This window comes from Budorcas taxicolor, chromosome 8 (assembly GCF_023091745.1).
Source record: "Budorcas taxicolor isolate Tak-1 chromosome 8, Takin1.1, whole genome shotgun sequence".
Lineage (NCBI taxonomy): Eukaryota > Metazoa > Chordata > Mammalia > Artiodactyla > Bovidae > Budorcas > Budorcas taxicolor.
The window spans coordinates 102,780,107-102,798,780 of record NC_068917.1 but is presented as its reverse complement, the minus strand read 5'-3'; the positions used below and the strand labels follow the sequence as shown (position 1 = coordinate 102,798,780).

Genomic DNA, 18,674 nt, shown 5'->3' with positions numbered 1-18,674 from the left:
CTGTGTCTCTTTTGCTGTCTCACATACAGGGTTATTGTTACCATCTTTCTAAATTCCATATATATGTGTTAGTACACTGTATTGGTGTTTTTCTTTCTGGCTTACTTCACTCTGTATAACAGGCTCCAGTTTTAAACTAACCGAGCCTGATTTCCCTTCATCTTTCCTTGCAGGCATCCTCTACTGCACCATCAGGTTGTTCAAGCTACTCTGAATTCACCAAGAGGAACTGACACACCTCAGAGCACAGATGTACTAATATACTTTATTATACTCATATTATATATTAATACAATTTGAAAAGAATTCATAGATCTCTTTAGGAAAATCTAATTTGTTGCTAGGGGTGAACTTCGATGAGTGGACTCAAATGTTAAGATCTACAAATTAATGTTCTGTTTCAAACAAAGAAACTTTTCTTTCGAATTCCCTTATTTAGTGATTCTGCAGAGAGTTTCCAGGATTCCTATTATGTAAAGACCAGATCTGACTTCAAAGCCACTCATACTTTCCTTTAGTCTCTTCTTCCTTTTCCTCTGAATTCCTGAGTTATTTTAGTTCATCCCCTTTCACATTCATTTGCTTTTCTGTACTTTTCCTCCTGCTGACCAGTTTTCCCTCATGTTTGCAGTTTTCAGTGAAATAATCACGCTTCTGGAAGATTGAAGGATGAGTCCCCATTTTCACCCTTTCCTGTATCTGTACTCTTTGCCCCATAATTCTGAGTTCCTTCTACTTAAGGCTGACTGTCCATCTCCTCCCCTGGGTTTGGGGATGAGCCATCCACCCATCTTAGCTAATGGCTCGCGGGCAGTTCTGAGCCTATGCCTTATGCCTGCTCAGCCCCTTTGCACCTCTGCCATTGCCATAAAAGGTAATTGTCATGATTAGTTCATTCGTGCAGGGAAAGGATGAGCAGACTCATCCAACCTATAGCTTAGAGTCACTTAGCCAAACTCAGCTAAAATGAGCAAAGCCAGGCTAGCCAATCCACATAGACTCTGTAAAACTGGAGAATGCTTCAGTTTACAGTGAGCCTTTAAAGCAGTTCAAGGGATTAAGAATGTGAGAGAGAACCAGTGTTTGACTTCAGGGAAGTGTCAGGTGACTGAATATCCTTTAAGGGGGGAGTGGGGGGAAAGCGCTTTTCTTTTTTCCCTTGGGACTGGAGCTTAGAGATGCTAAACACCACAGAAGATAGAAGATGTAAGGAAGATGAAGGGAGGCAGAAACTGACATCTAGGGTAGGGAGAAGCTCCTCCCACAAGAGGCCTCTGGCAGCCCAGCTCCTACAGAAAAGCAGCTCATCCTCCAGCGAAGGGCCAATGCCCATCTGGCCGATGTCCAGCAAAGCAGCGATTATAGCAGAAAGAAATAGCCCCTGAAATAGCTCATCTGACAGGTGAGAGTTACTACCTACCGGGCCAGAACAATAATAAATTTGTATTCAAGTCAAAGCGAAACTGCCAATGTGGCTGAAGACCACGTTTTCTGATGCCAATTAAGAAAACTAGAAAAGGTTATAGAAATTCCTAATCCTGTCTGCCTTCCATCTGTAATAACACCTACTACATGAAATGAATGTACATGACAGGCTCAGTGAGAAAAGACATCCAGGTTTTAAAAAACGATTTTTAAATCAGATTTTCTGCCCATCTGTGTGTACCCTGTCTCCCTCCACTTCAGAGGGGGCCTGCAATTTTCATCTCTGTTTCTTCATCCTGCCTGGAACTCCTCAGGAGTATAATGCTGTCCCATGTGAGCCTGAACCACAGTTCTTGCTGTGACTATACTAAAACCAAGTCACTCGTTCCTAGGGTTTTGCCAGCTTGGACTGGAGAGTAACTTCCCAGGCTCCGTCTGCCAGGCAGGTCCCCTGATGCATGGTTGCACCCAGCCCCAATCCTTTCATTCGGCAAACAGCTATGGGGCATCTACTTGGTGCCAGACCCATCTGTCCTGATTACGTGAAACCAGCAAGAAAGAGACAGGAAATGGACTAGAGCTTTTAACAAGAGTAAAGAGAAAGAGATGCTATATGGTTTCAACTGTCATTACAGCTGAAAGCACCATGGACTTGCCACTTTGAGACTTAAAAACAAACCTCCGATAAAACCATTTCTCAAAAGAAAAAAAAAATTCTCAGAGCTGTCTTTTCCTCTCCAACTTACTGTTGCTGTTCCCCATCATCCTTGGCTCCCTCATCTTGTCTAAGATGCAGCAAGCTGAGCCACTTTTGAGGAGAGGCAATCCCGAAAGCTCAGGACTCTGAGCCACTCATTCTGCCCCCTCCTCTTTCTATCTCTTGGGTTTCTAACATGAAGAAATCCCTTTTTCCCCCTGGGATCCTGCAGGTACTTGTCCTTACAAGCTTGAGGTCAGCATTCACATAATTAAAATTTTTTCTTATGATATATATATAAATAATTGGGTTGGTCAAAAAGTTCATTCAGGTTTTTCTGTAACATCTTATGGCAAAAACCAAATGAATTTTTCAGCCAATCCTACACATATACACAGAGACATATATATATATATATATATGTTAATATATAATTTAGCCTTTCCAATATTATATATATGTATACATATATTACTTAGCTTCTATCCTTTATATTTTAGGAAAAATGTGTTTGTGTATGTATATGTATGTACACACACACACACACACACACACACACACACACACATCTCATATAAACTTTTTCTTAGCAGGTTTCTCCTACAAGCAAAGCTTGGCCAAGCTGCTCCAAGAATTCTTTAAGGGGCATTAGGGATCAAGTAAAGCAGGGACAAGGCCTTGGGACCTTATAGTCAGTCGGCTTTTCCCTTTGGTGATGCTATTGGGGTCCCCAACGTATTCTCACCAGCTTCATTCACTCTTGGGTACATATGACTGGAAGCAAGTTAGCTATTACTCTTTGTATTTTAAAAAGAGTTCAAAACCCCAGGAGAAAGAGAAGACACTCTCCAGGGTGAGATTTCTGGCAGGATTTGGGGGATGAGGTGGAGACGGAGATTTTGCTCTAAGGCACCTCCACTCACCATCTTCCGCACCATCTCATCTCTGGCTGGGTGTCCTGGGACCTGCTGTGGCTACAAATCCCAAATGGAAACCTGTGTTTGTTTTGCTTCTGTATGAGTCTGGCTAGACACTGGACATATAGGAAGGTCACTTATCTCCTAGACTGAAATGTTCAGAACCTGCTTGAGGACCAGGGAGCACCCTCTGAGCATTGAAACCAGAGAATACTTTGTGAGTCTTTTGGAGCACAGGCACACAGCCTGCAGAGGGCCCGTCAGTTTCAATTCCAAGACCCTTGGCTATAGATTTCCCACTTCAAGTTGCTCAAAGGTAGTAAACTTGGCAACAGACTAAGCGCTAACAGCCTGAGTTCAAGAAGGAAAAAGGCGAGAGCTGACAGAACTCAAAAGGGGGACATTGAGCGAAGGGGCAAGCTGCTCATCACATCTAGATGGTCCATGGAGACATCACTATACTGTGTGACAGCCCAGTATACTCTCTCTTAGTCCTCAGAGTAAAAACTCTGGATCATCTGGGAAAGTTTCAGTGGAAACAGTGTACATACTCCGTTTAGGAAGATAATTCTAAAGCGCTGGGGAAAGGTGATGGCATTCAGAAACACCTCCTAGCGGAGAATGGCAGTTACTACGCCGTAAAGCCACAGCGTGTGGCCCTGGACCGGAAACCACCTACCTCTGAATGTTATCTTCAAGCTGTTTGACTCTGAACTCATCCTCCTCAGACTGCCGCCTCCTGGCTTCCTCTTCTTCCGCGGTTCCAGCAGGTATGCCCTGCAGCAGCCATTTTTCTCGAAGTACTTTAGACTGTGGGAATGAGCAAAGAGAACAGACTGACGATACCTCTCAGTTCACACCGTCCTCTCCCTCCAAGGTCCCTCTGTCTTAGCTTTGCCCCTCATCAGTGGTCCCATACTTGCTTCTACACTATGTCCAGAGAGCCACCAGAAGGATTGATGCCCATATTTTCTATGATTAAAAAATTTGAAAACATACAGAAGACCAGAAGAAACTAGATGATGCGCTCCTGTGTAATTTCATGTGCATTTCATAATTATAAACATTTTGTCATATTTCCCCATATATTCTTCCCACAGGAGCACTTTAAAGTAAATAACCAATATCAGGACATGGGATTCCATGGCTCCTTTGTCCAGGAAATTCTCCAGGCAAGAATACTGGAGTAGGTTACCATTTCCTCCTCCAGGGGATCTTCCCAACTCAGGGATTGAGCCCGAGCCTACTGCATTGCAGGTGGATTCTTCACTGTCTGAGCCACCAGGAAAGCCCTTCGCACTGAAGCCTCTTCAAGTAAATAACCAACATCAGGACATTTCACCCATAAATATTTCAGTATGAGTCTCTAAAAAATAAGGACGTTTTCTATGCAAGTGCAGATTGATTATAAAATTTCCCAGGATCACTTAATATCCAATCCATCTTAATGTGTTCTTTTTAAAAGATTAAAAAGTACTCTGTTAAAAAGTACTTAAAATTTATGGGGCATTGTTTAATAACATAAAATCAGGTGGGAAAGCTTGTGGTGCAATTTGCATATGTTGGTGGCTCTCTTGCCGGCTGAGTTGTGTTCCCCTAGGGGACAGGAAGAGGGGATCTAACAGAACAAGACAGTGGGCCGGTCTCAGGGAACTCGGTTTCCCAGAGGTGTTCTGACATTACAGGTTCCTTTACACCATGTACCCTGCCTGCCTGGTCAATATTTTCAAATTTGAGCTTGACTTTTCACACAGACTAAAAATCAAGAAAAGTCTAAAATTAGTTTGAATGGTTCACAATTGTAAGAGACACAATCGTAATGTCTTTGCAAGCAAGGCTCCTGATACCTTCAGGCTTCTCAGCAAATGACCTTGGAGTGTTGATAATAAATATCTCACAGGGTCACAAGTCAGGCTTTGATTTGTTTTTTTAATTCAGTCTTCTGCACAGAAAAGGCTGTGGTTTTTTAAATATAAAAAACATGTTTTTTCATAGCTTGGATTTAGAAGAAAACTCTAGTCAGTATCCCTGCTCATGAATAAATAATTCAAAGGCAGCTTATGTATTGAAGATGTGGTTATGAGCAATTGGATTCTGACCCTGCTGATGTGTCATACAAACCTTTATAAATGTGACAGTCCCAAAAGGATTCACATAGCAATCCATACTGAGGGCTTGCTATTGCTGGGACCTTGACTTGACCAATGAAATAGATAAATCTCAGGCAATTCAACCAAGGGGCAAAGGGAATATTAAATTCAGTCTGTCTGGTACAATCCAATAGTTGATTTACTGTTTTAAACTTACATGATCACGAGTTACATAATAAAAACAATAAAAATAAGTAATTGTGTCCATAGAGTTAAAAGCCAAGACAATTTTTCAAAAACAGAATAGTGATAGCTCTTGCTGCATGAAATATTATGAAATATATCAAATGGCTAGAGGGATTAAAGAGAAATGAAATTAGCACAGGAATGGCAGATTAATGGAATAAAAAGGATCCACAAATGGCGGACTTGAGAGTAAGTGAGAAATATGTATATGACAAAGAAGACATTTAAATCTGTGGGGAAAGGGATGAATTAATTGATAAATCATGTTGAGGCAACTGCCTCACCATCAGGGAAAAGTAAAGTTATTCCTACCTTATTCCTTATAGGAAAATATATGCTAGATTTTAATCGACAAACTACTGAAGTAGAAGAAACATCATAGATTAAGTGTTCAAGAGGAGATGTTCTTTCCAAGGATGACATCAAGGTCAGAAATTGTAAAGTGAATGTTAGATGTGAGTTCATACAAATTATAAAGTTTTGTAGAAGAACTTCAAATATCCCATATACAAAAATCAAAACAGAGATCAAAGCTAATGAATTTTGGATACTAATGTTAATGTAATTTCACTTTACTCACAGGCTGATGAGGCCTACAGTAAGGGCTCCATTATCTTATTCTATAATAATATATTAGATCATATCTGGGTGGTGAACAGACAATTGATAAGTTTTTGCTTTATATTTTCCTGTACTTTTAAATTTCACTCTTGAAATGATTACACACTTCTTTTACAATCAGGAAAAAGAATATATCTATTAAAATTGCTTGCTGGTCCCATACATGAGCATTTCTTAGAAATTCTTAACCACAAATATTAGATATTCAATATATCTAAGGATCTTATAAAAAGAAATCTGAGTTTAATTTGACTAGGACCTCAAGATATCCAGAGGTTTCCTAATCACTGGGTTGTAGCAGCTAATATTCCAACACCTCCTTTATCACCTTATAGAATTTGCTTGTCATTCATATAAAAAGTAATGATATTTCATTTTGTGGAGTTACTATATAGCCCTAACTATTGCAACTAACAAGTATATTAATCAAATATACAAGTATCAACATGATTGCCTTGCATTCTATTTATCTGCTTTGACAAGAGACCAGTGAATGTCTAAATAATTCATATTTCATGGCATGAGAATAAGCATGCAAAGACTTTGATAATGAGAATATCTTAATAAAAATGAAATCAAATTCTAATGTTTTTCCATTTAAATTTGCACTGAGATTATTATTTTTTTCCCTAAGAGCACATCTGGGATTTTGAAAAATGGTAAAATAAATAGTAATTACTGACCTATTTTCTACTTCAAGAAACTACCAATCATCACTGCAGCATATCTCCACATGGTCCAAACTTTCCAGAGCCCATGAAAATATATTTAGAATAAAAGAGACACCGAGGAGCACAACTGACATCTCTCTAGACAAATTATTTCATTTGAAGAAAACAGTCTCCTGGAGAAAGTATGATTATGGAGACAGTCCTGGGGTTCAACTGGGCTCCCCTACTTAGAGTTTCTATGTTCTTGGCCAGACTACTTGATCTCACCAGTTTGTTTTCTCACGTAACCCAGGGGGAGTAGTATCTACTTTGGTGTCATTATTGAGGGGATGCATTTAAAGTATCACACACACATTAGGCACTCAAAAAAAAAATTATGACTATTATTTTTTAAAAAATCTTTATTGAATTTGTTACAATATTGCTTCTGTTTTATGTTTTGTTTTGTTTTGGCCTTGAGGCATGTGGGACCCTAGCTCCCTGACCAGGAATCAAACCTGCACCCCTGCCTTAGAAGGTAAAGTCTTAATGACTGGACTACCAGGGAAGTCCCAGTGATGACTATTCTTGAGTAGTCATCATTGATGATGGACAAAGGGATGACATGGCTGCTGCTTTGCCAGCAGCATGCTGGCTGGGTCTCCACCAAGAGCCCAGGGGGAACGATATCCTCAATGAATGTACTACCATCCAGGGGTGAGGCTGCCAAGCTCCAAAGTGAATGATCACAGGGAAGATGACTCATGCTGTTTAAGGTCAGTCCACAGTTAACTGATTTAAAGTAGAAGCTGTTCCTTTCTGGTGCCTGCAGTGATCATATCTCTCAGTCAGGCACCACCTTCCTTATAGTAAAATAACTATTATTTTGGGGAGGATGGACTGGGAGCAAAGAGAGGAGGTCATGAAGGAGGCTCCACCCTTGTTGCAGCGAGGCTAGTGACTGTCCTCACCCAATCTCACCAGGGCAGAGAAACTCAGGACCTCCCAGAGCTGGCATCTCTCTCCAGTGTAACACCTGATAAACCACACTGGAGATCTCTGAGCTTTCTTTTTTGGTTGTTCAAGGCTCACTAGTAAGCCTTTCCTAGTAAGAGAAAATTATAGTGCATTGGTCTCCATTTATTAAATTTCCATCATTTCGAATCCTTTTCCCCCAGATATGGGAAGGTAACCTTGGTGAAAGTGCCATGGGTTTCCTCAAATAGTCAATCTCATCAACTATGTGTGAGAATTTTACCATGATAACCATAGAGAACTATCTTATTCCCTGCCTTCCAGTCTTTGAAGGAATCTCACTGCTTTCCTATGCAATACTAATTTTGCACTGTTAATTTTATTGATTGGATGAATGGGGGGTTGGATAACGGACAGATGAAATATGAAATAAACTCTGTAACATTGAACTGGATCAGCAATGAATGAATCCTTGGTATCTTATTTGACACCCAGAAAGATGAGAAGTGAGACAAAAGAAACTTGATCTTCTGACATAAGTTTATTGCCTGACTTTTGATTCAATGAATGCAGATGCAAAGAACCTCACTGAGCTGAAAGAGGAGAGAGTCTGTCTAGTCAAAAACATCCTCTCATCAGGATTCTTATTCAAAAGTTCACCTTTTAAGCAAGAATTCACTGAGGTTTAGTACATTTCGGTCTCTTATCAGGAGTGAGTTGACTGTACTTTGAGCCAGAGACCCAGCGCTGTCCAGATTGACCTTGAACAATTCACTTGGTTCTGTGAAGTAAGCTTAAGCCACACCTCTCTGTAAAAAGAAGATGCTAACTTCGGCCCCCAGTCCTCCCTGAGGAACGTGGTCAGGAAAGAACAGTGGCATACAGCACAGATGCAAAGCTTCCTACAAGGAAAGGTCCATACATGGATTTACATGATAAGCAGTAAGAGAGAAAAAGGCAATTTTCACTATCGTGTTGCTTTCTTTCCTTTTAAACACTTTTCTCTAGTTCAAGTTAACGATGAACTGATAAATATGGGAAGCAGATTTAGGTCATGTTGCTATTTAAAATCATGTTGCTGATGATTTCATTCTGAGGATTCATTTAGCACAACCTTGTCTAGAAAAGAATGGGAAATGCAACCGAAAAGGTTCCTCTTGCTAAAAAAAAAAAAAAAAAAAAAATCCAAATAATCCACATCTAGCATCACCCTGAGAGTCAGCCCCACCTTTCCAACTAGCCCTCTGAGTGATCCAATTTCTCTACGTGCAATGTTACGGCAACTTGGGGTGAGCAGGAGAAGCCTTTTCTCAAAAAGCTAGGGGCAGTGAAAAGCCAGCAGCACCGCCCCGCTGGCCACTGGTCACACTATTCTCTGAGCCTGCAAGAAAGCAACATTCTGCAGCTGGTGGGGTCCCTGTGACGGTGATAGAGCTTTCTCCTGGGCTGCCATCAATTATAATGCTTAAGTGCATTATGTTTTAAAGAAGAACACATATAAATAAGTATCTCTCTCTTCCCCATGGTGCAATGAAAACCAACCAAGTCAAACCATTTCAATACTATCTTTTGACAGTGCTCTAACAGGACACTTTGAAAACTATTAAAGTAGAAATAAAACACATACATAATCTGGCACGCAGAGAATTACTCTTTTATCAGACCACACTGCTCTGATCTCCCTCTCCTCCATATCAAGAAAGAAAAGATTGATATTTTGAATTTAATAAAGAGTGCTATGTTAAATGTATCTTTGAGAACCTCTGCATGCATGCACACACACACACAGCACCTATGGATTACAGATATAGCCCCGGAACTCTGCCTCACCCACCATGTGGAAATTCTCCTCCAATTTCTATATATAACCACCACAGTTCAGAGGCACACCCCACCCCCTAAACCCATCCACAGGCACCCTATCATCTCATCAGGCTTGCAAAAACTGGAACACTGTATAACAATGCCCTGAATTTGAGAAATTCACAAGAAAAGCCCAGGGATGGTTTCCTGACTGAATGAAAAAGGGCTGGTGCAGCCCTCGGCAGCGCCTTCACCCAGGGCAGGCTCTGCCCGGCTCCCTGGCGTGTGATCTGCATGTCTAATAATGGACAGGTTCGAGGGATCAGCTGCTTACCTTGGAATGCTGCAGCAGAAGTATCTGCTCGTCCAGCTCTTGGCGCTTGCCTTCTATCTCCGTCTGCCTCTTTCTTTTTTCCTTGAAAATAAAAGAGAGAGAGAGGCTGTAAGAGTGGGTGGGTGTTGGCTCCGGGAATCTGACGGCAGGAAGCAGCAGCGGCCGTACACATCTGCAGAGACCCTTCCAGAGATGCTGGGCACACACTGTTGTCACCTGCCCCTCCGGGTCTGGGTGTGTTGTAAGCAGCAGCCTTCTCCTAACATGTCTGCTGTGGGCTCGGTGAGTGGGAGAATTCTCCTCACTCAGCCAAGCTGCAACAATTTAATCCAGAAGAAAGCAGCTTTCACACACACACACACACACACACACACACACACACACACACACACACACGAGTCATGATCTGTGCTGTGTTAATTTAGAGACAAAGAATAAAAATGTCTCAACTGTGAAGACAGAGGTTGTTCTCAACTGCAAAGATGATAGAATAAAACTGTGGGAAATTCTGGGCTTAGATTCCTGTTATTGAAACCCTACATATGAATAATGCCATGCAATTTCAAATTTTGTAGGACAAATCACCCAGCTGGACCGACCAAACAATGTAAATTAGATGGGTGGTTTTTGTTTAAGCTCCCCTTGGAGGGAGCATTTCATGGGGGCAAAGTCTCACTCAGGTTTTGGTCAATGTGAAGTCTGGACTTGGGCTACCTGGGTCCAATTCCCAGCTTTTCTATTTGTTACCCATGTGACCTCGGACAAGTTCTTCTACCTCCCTGGGTCTAAGTCTTCTCTGGAATAAAGAGAAGATAAGAACTGTACCTAAACCATATAGCTGGGGCACTGATAATAAGATGATACATGTGAAGGACATAGAACGATGGCCGGGCATAGTAAATGCTCAATAAATATTCTTTGCCATTACACTTACTGTCACATATTTACTTCTAGACAATGCCTAGAGATGGCTTTTAGAAGAATGTATTTCCCTTGTATTCCGAGCATAACTGTTTCACTGGAGTGGACACTTGGTGAGACAATAAACATCACATAAAGGTGATTAATTTCTATTCTTATAGAAAGGCCTGCCCTTATGATGGCTTACATGGTCAAGGTTTTGTTTCCAAAGTGCATCAGGGTGTGATGTACTGACACATTTCCTGCACTAGATAATTTCCTTGTATTCACATAAGCAGGGGGAAACTTGTTACACAAGATATCATGGTGTTTTACACAACAGCCCAAATCCTGGAGACAACAATAATGTAAAAGCCTGGTTGTCCTGCTCTGTGTGAAGGGAAGCTTTTATTTCATGCAATTGCTATGTTTCAAGTCAGGGATATAATCTCCTATGAGACCCGAGAACATTCTAGAAACTTATTATTTACCAAAGAACTCCAATCCATGGTGCATCATCGATGCTGCTTAATCCCAGAGGACGTCCAAGAATACACAATCCATGGAGGTGGACGGGAAAAGAAAGGACCAGGGGTAACAAACCACCTGTCCAGCATCTCAAAGGTACTACACGATCAAGCAAAGACCTCTAGAACCACTATCTCTATATTCTAGGATTTCTCAAGATTAAGTTTACTGGACGTTATCTTTCATTCCCATGGGCTATCAAGGTATACTTGTATACATGCGTGCTCAGTCACTCAGTTGTGGCCAACTCTTGGCAACCCCATGGACTGTAGCCCGCCAGGCTCCTCTGTCCATGGGATTATCATGGGAAGAATCTTGGAGTGGGCTGCCATCAGAAGTTGCAATCAGTGAGCCCACGATCATGAGTCCTAGAGCCCATGCTCCACAACAAGAGAAGCCACTGCAATGAGAAGCCCACACACCACAACTAGAGAGTAGCCCCCACGGCTGTAACTGCAGAGAAGCCTGCGCAGCAATGAAGACCCAGCACGTCCACAAATATAACAATAATAACAAAGCATCAGTAATCCCACACATGCTCACTGAGTGCTGTGTATGCTACAGACTGAATGTCTGCATTCTCCCCCAAAATTCATATGTTGAAACTTAACCCCCAAGGTGATGATGGTATTAGGAGGTGGGACCTTTAGTAGGTGATTAGGTCATAAAGGTAGAGCTTGTGAATGGGATCAGTGCTCTTATAAAAAGAACCCAGAGAGCTCTTTCATTCCTTGCACTATGCAAGGATACACCGAGAAGATGGCTTCCTGTGAATCAGGGAGCAGACCCCTACTAGAGACCAAATCAGTGGATGCCTTGATCTTAGACTTCTAAGACTTCTTAGGGCTGTGAGTAAAAAAATTCTGTTGTTTATAAGCCACCCATTCTATGCTATTTCATTAGAGGAAACTGAATGGACAAAGGGCTTCCCTGGTGGCTTAGATGGTAAAGAATCTGCCTGCAATGCAGAAGACCCAATCCCGGGGTTGGAAAGAGCCCCTGGAGCGGGGAATGGTTACCCACTCCAGTATTCTTGCCTGGAGAATTCCATGGACAGAGGAGCCTGTGGTGTTCTAATTACAGATCTGGTCATTTGCAAATCTTCCCGAGGCTTTTCCCCCTCTGAGTCTTTGTTCATGTAAAGTTCTCACTGCAAGTTGCCATCCATCATATTGATGAACTATGTTTTGAACAGAAGAAATATCACCAGATGGTACAGGCAGTGAACCTTAATATAAGTAGACTCACTAGTGGTCACTGCGAACAGATATGATCATGAAAGATGCATGCCTTTAAGTTAGTTCTTTAATGAATAAACCAAGGTAGGAATTAGGTAGGTGCAGTGAATCAGCAGTACATGCCAGGGAATGTGTGAGCAGGGGTGAAACAGTGCATATTCCAGGGACTACGGAAATAGAAAGGAAATAAAACTGAGATGCAGGGCTTGCCTTTAGTAGAGACCTCTGAGACCTTGGACGCCAGGCCAAGACGTTTGGATTTTATTATATGAACAGTGTGACATCGTTGTGGGTTCTAATCCAGAGAGTAACACGGTGAATTGGCATTTTAGGAACACCATCTTGCACTAGTGCCAAGGATGGATTAATAGGGGTTAGAACACATTTCCTGTAAATGGCCACATAGTAAACATTTTAGATTTTGTGGAATATACAGTCTCTGTTGTAGCTACTCAATACAGCCACTGCAGTGCAAAAAATAGCTGTAGACAACCTATAAATAAATGCACGTGTCTGTTCTAATGAGCCTTCATTGACAAACACAGGTGGTGGACCAGACTTAGCCCATGGTTGCAGTTTCCTGACCTCTGGATGAGAAGATCATTAAATGTCTTAGGAAGATATCTTACATTGTTAGTGGGAATGTACACTGGTGCAGCCACTATGGAAAAGACTCTGGAAATTCCTCAAAAAACTAAAAATAGTTACCTAATGACCCAGTAATCCACCCCTGGGCATATATCCAGAAAAAACTATAATTTAAAAAGATAACATGCATGCCAGTGTTCATAGCAGCACTGTTTACAATAGTTAAGGTATGGAAACAATCTAAATGTCTACTGACACATGAATGGATAAAGAAGATGTGGTGTGTGTGTGTATGACTGATGTGACTTAGCAGCAGCAGCATATATATACATATATATACACACACACACACACATACAACGGAATACTTATTTAGTTGCTAAATTGTGTCCAACCCTTTGCAACCCATGGACTGTAGCCCACCAGGCTCCTCTGTCCATGAGATTTCCCTTCTCCAGGGAATCTTCCCAACCCAAGGACTGAACCTGCGTCTTCTGCTGGCAGGTGGATTCTTTACCACTGAGCTACCTGGGAAGCCCCACAGTGGAATACTACTCAGCCATAAAAAGGAATAAAACATGGGTAAGCCTAGAGATTATCATACTAAGTGAAATAAGTCAGAAAGAGAAAGAAAACTACCATATGATGTCACTTATATGTGAGATGTTAAATATGACAAATGAATTCATTCACAAAACAGAAAACAGAGTCCAGACGTTGAAAACAGACTTGTGGTCGCCTAGGGGAGTAGGGAGGGGAAGGGATGGTTTGCCACGGTAGGGGAGTTTGGGATTAGCAGATGCAGGCTATTACATATAGAATGGATAAACAAGGTTCTACTGTTTAGCACAGGGAACTATATTCAACATCCTGATAGAAATCATAATAGACAAGAATATGAAGAAGAATATATATATAACCAAATAATTTATATATATATATTCTTTCTTAACAAGAAATTAATACAACATTGAAAATAAACTATATTTCAGCTAAAAAATGCAATTAGAAAACATTTTAGGAGGATGCTACATTCACCCTGGGGTACAGCGGAGATGGACAATCTAACAAGCCCATCCTAGCCCAGAGCTGTTTCAATCAGGTTGAAAAGTAAAGGACCAACACAGAGAGAATTGCTGAGGCTCAGGACTAATAGGATCTCGAGGGTGAGGCAATGCGGTGTCTTGGCTTTGAGCCACACAGACAGTGTTGCAGTAGGAACGGGTAACAGAGGGAAAGTGCTGCTTTCCCAGTCATTCCATATTCATACCTTCCCTTTGGAAATTCCGTTATTGGGCTGAAGCTAGAAACCAACGAGTTGTTAACATATAAACTGGGCGTCAGCCTCTTCTCATCTGTGTTCTATCTGATGAAGACTCTGGGCTTAGTCCCATCACAAGAACACTTTTGCAACCATGACTATTGTGGGGAGTCTTTGATGACCCCTTCCCAGAGTGATGGAGTTAGGTCTTGAAGTCACTCCCAACCGTACAAGAGGTAAGATGTGTACACAATCAGATATGAGTCATAGCAGAGCAAGCTCAAGGGGGTCACTGCTGACTTCCTATTGCACGTTTGCTTGGGCCAGGCCATATACTGCACCTGGCCAGCCCACTGCTTCCCAGACTTCTCCTTCCCTTAATCAAGACAAAACCACTAGCTCTTGGGCCCTCTTCTCACTTCTTCTCAAATGTCTAAATGTAGACATTTGGTCTACATGATTTCCTTCACTCTCAACAGCTACACAGCCTATATAATATCGGTATCGATAACTGTCAGATCTATATTTTCAGCCTAGATTTCTCCTCTGAGCTCCAAGTTTCCATATCCAACTGCCAACTGTTCATATCCAGCCCCTCAAACCAAACCCCTGAGTCATCCTGTTGGCCATCCCTCCTCCCCTGCTCTCACATCTGTTCCTTCTGTATTCTTCATCTCAGAAAATGACATCATCCCAATTGGAAATCTGATTTATTCTAGACACTCACCAAGCCCTGATGCTTCTGCTTGTCATTTGCCACGCCTTCTACTTCCCCACTATAACATTTATTACAACCTTAATCCTTCCTTGTTTACCTCCCAACCCGCACACGCAGACTACTCTAACGTCAGTATCTTCAGCACTCTACAGTGCTGAATTGTTTATACCCTCTGGGAATCTGGATTACCGCAGTGATTTCCTCACTTGTCTTCTTGTTCCTGAGTCTTGGCTCTGAGCAAGGCACCCTCTGCTTTGCTGCCACGGTAATATTTTAAAATGGAAATCTGACTGCTTCCATCCCTGGCCGAAAATCCCGGGATGTCTCCCACTGCCTACAGTGCAAATAGTTAAATTGCTTCCCGTGGCCAAGGGGCCCCTCCTCATCTCAGTTTCATCACAAACCATGCCTGCCCCCAACCCAATCATATGCTCCAACCTCAACACATGATCTTAAGTTTCCTGATTTGCCAGGTGGGTTCAAACCTTCCTGATTTTGCTGTTACTGCTTCCTTTAACAATAATGGATTTCACTCACTCCTTCATCTGACAAAAATCTTTTCTCCATGACAACCAGGTTAGATATCCATGAAGCGAGAGTGACCAGCTGACCAGTCTTCCTTTATTTGGAGAACCCACCTACCCTCACTGTCAATGGCATTGATGGAAATGCCAGACACGGTCAGGCACATAAAGCCCGACTCATCCCTGCCACGAGGACTTGTGTGTGACACAGGTTAGGACAATCGAACTACCTTATCCTGCTCCAATAGGGACTGGTCCAAGGAGAAGCTAAATGACTGAAGCAGAACCTAGAAGAGACATTTCTAGGGATAGACACATGAATTTCCCTTTACACTAAGGTCAAGCCAGGATGATGTCTGAGCGGCAGTTTTCCCAAGCCACATCCATCCCAAGAAATATATCCATGCTGGAGAAGGATTAATCTGTAGAGAGAGGGGCAGAGCTAGAAGACAGAGAAAGGAGGATCCGAGTGAGACTGAATCCCAGGTCTAGTTGCACATGAAGCCGGAACCATCCGTGGGCTTCCTAAATTACATACACTCATAAATCTCCCTTCTGATTACGCTAGTTTGAGTGGTGTTTCTGTCACTTGCAACTCAGTAAGTTCTGAAAAGCACAGAAGCCTCTTCTGCTTCATCCAAAAAGAATTCATCACCTCTTCCTTTTTTCTTCCTTTCATGGGTCATAGATCTTTCTACTTTACTACCCTGAGCATTTTAGGACTTTCTGTACTTAACGGTTTACACATCTCTTCCTACCAAACTAGGCTCCTAGAGGACAAGGATCTTGGCCCACGCATCTCCAAAGTTTAGAGTGAGACATATAACAGACACTCAGTAAGGATCTGTGAATGAGACACTGTTCTCCCATCATGTTTCTCTTTGTCCAGATCCCTTAGTCAAAAACATCATACACCTGCACTCATGATTTCAATAACAGTAAAAGTGAAGCACTGAAAACACATGAGCCAGAAGTCCATAAAACCGGAAGTGTCTTTCTGTTAGCCCACATGGAATAGACCCTTATTGCTCTGCATAGCAGAAAAGTTTTAAAAAGCTCATTCTGAGAAAAAATGATGGAAAGCTCATTCTGGGGAGAAAGGCTGAGGGAAATAGAAATTCCAGGGGAAGCATAATGAGCTGACAGTAGCGAACTATTCAGGGGGAATGTGCCTCAAGAGACATTTGGAATGAAGTGATCTCAATCCGTTAGGAGGATTTCCAGATCTTTCCACGATCTGGGAGGCCTAGCAAACCACTTTCATCATCTTTCTGTAAATTATGTATTTTCCTGCCAAGTGTTTTCTGGAAGTATTGCAATATGATGAAACCACAAACTCTTGGTGTAGTAAGGCACCCCCGTAGAGAACACAGGACAGTCTGTTGAAAGGTGGTTAATAAGTATGATGGGAAGACCAGCATTACAAGGAGTTAGAAAGCCTGTGTCCACCCTGGTGCAGCTTCAGGAAGACTCCCTTTTCTCTCCTACTGCTTGCGCTGCAACCCAGGCTTTGAGGAATGCAAGAGGGTGGCTGCGGGAGGGGTCCCTACTGAGTCTCTGAGAAATAGTGAGAGAGGGAAGAAGCTGAGCAGGAAGGGAGATAGTGCTTCCTTTCCTCTGCTGGGGGCCATTCTGGCTTGGGCTGATACCTCAGGCCCCAGGGCAGAGCAGGGGGCAGGAACCAGAAGTCCTTCTCAAGGTACTATTGCCACTAAGATATCCCAGAACTTTGAAGAGGGGGAAAACAGAAAATATGTTATGGATGGACTGAGAGTTTATCACACTAAAGCGAAGTCAGTCAGAAAGAGAAAGACAAATACCATACGATATCACTGATATGTGGAATCTAAAATGTGACAAAATGAACTTATTTATGAAACAGGAACAGAATCAGGGACAGAGGGAACAGACCTGTGGTTGCCAGGCAGGAAGGGGAAAGGGGAAGGGATAGATTGGGAACTTGGGGTTGGCAGAGGCAAACTAGCATATATGGAATGGATAAATAACCAGTCCTACTGTATTGCACAGAGAACTATATTCAATATTCTAATACACCGTAATGGAAAAGAATATGAAAAAATATATATGTATAAAGAAAATAAGTTAAAATTGAAATGTTGCAACCTCTTCTCCTTATACTGCTAGAGAAAGCAAATTTTGTGTTGACCCCTCCCACTGTGAGCTTAAGGCAACTATGTTCCCCCCTCCATCACACAGGCCTGTAAGTGACTGTGGGGTAGCTGGTTCCTAGGCTTTGGTGATGCAACATCCAAGGAGAAAGTAGAGTGCCAAAAAAATGCATGAGCCAGACTGTATTAAGTAGTTTGCACTTGAATAGGGGAGAGGGAATATACTAGATACGGGGGCGGGGGGGGGGGGGGAGAATTGAAGATGGAAAAAAGGAGAGAAGGGATGACAGAAAAAGAACTGAAAGGAGTGGGGACAGTTTTAAAATTCAAGAAATAAAAATAAGGAAGCTGAGATATTAAGGCCAAAACACCAGGGAGACAGAATCTTCAGATATATTGTTGTGGCTTATGAAATGAATCACCTTTAACATTCTCCAAAAGATGCCCATAAGGATACAGGACTTTTGTCTACTAGACTGTGTTTCTTTGAACATGCTCCATGCTGAAACTAAATTACCAGAGTGTCAGGCTTTACACAGGTTATGCTAAGAAGCAAGGTGACATTTTTAAAAAATTGAAGTACAGGTGATTTAAAATGTCTTGCTATAATATTTTCAAAGTATACAGCACACTGATTCAGTTATATAATACATGAGAGACAGTGAAGTCACTCAGTCATGTCCGACTCTTTGTGACCCCAACGACTGTAGCCTACTACGCTCCTCCGTCCGTGGGATATTCCAGGCAAGAGTACTGGAGTGGGTTGCCATTTCCTTCTCCAGGGGATCTTCCTGACCCAGGGATCGAACCCAGGTCTCCTGCATTGCAGGCAGACACTTTACCATCTGAGCTACCAGGGAAGCTGCATATATATAAAATATTCACTTTCAGATTTTTTTCTTTTATACGTTATTATAAAATATTGTGCTATATAGTAGGTCCTTGTTGGTTATCTATTTTATATATAGGAACACATTTATGTTCATCTCAAACTCCTATTTATCCCCTTTCTCCTTTGGTAACCATAAGT

General features: G+C 41.9%; 1 protein-coding gene across 1 annotated transcript in view; it reads right to left on the bottom strand.

Moving 5' to 3' along the window:
- Positions 1 to 18,674, bottom strand: part of PALM2AKAP2 (PALM2 and AKAP2 fusion) — a 369,435-nt gene that overhangs the window by 275,169 nt on the left and 75,592 nt on the right. The window contains exons 2-3 of the mRNA XM_052644634.1: positions 9,759 to 9,839; positions 3,719 to 3,849 (exon numbers count right to left, since the gene is read on the bottom strand). Of these exons, the coding sequence (XP_052500594.1) occupies positions 3,719 to 3,849; positions 9,759 to 9,839 (212 nt within the window). The remainder of the gene's footprint in view (positions 1 to 3,718; positions 3,850 to 9,758; positions 9,840 to 18,674) is intronic.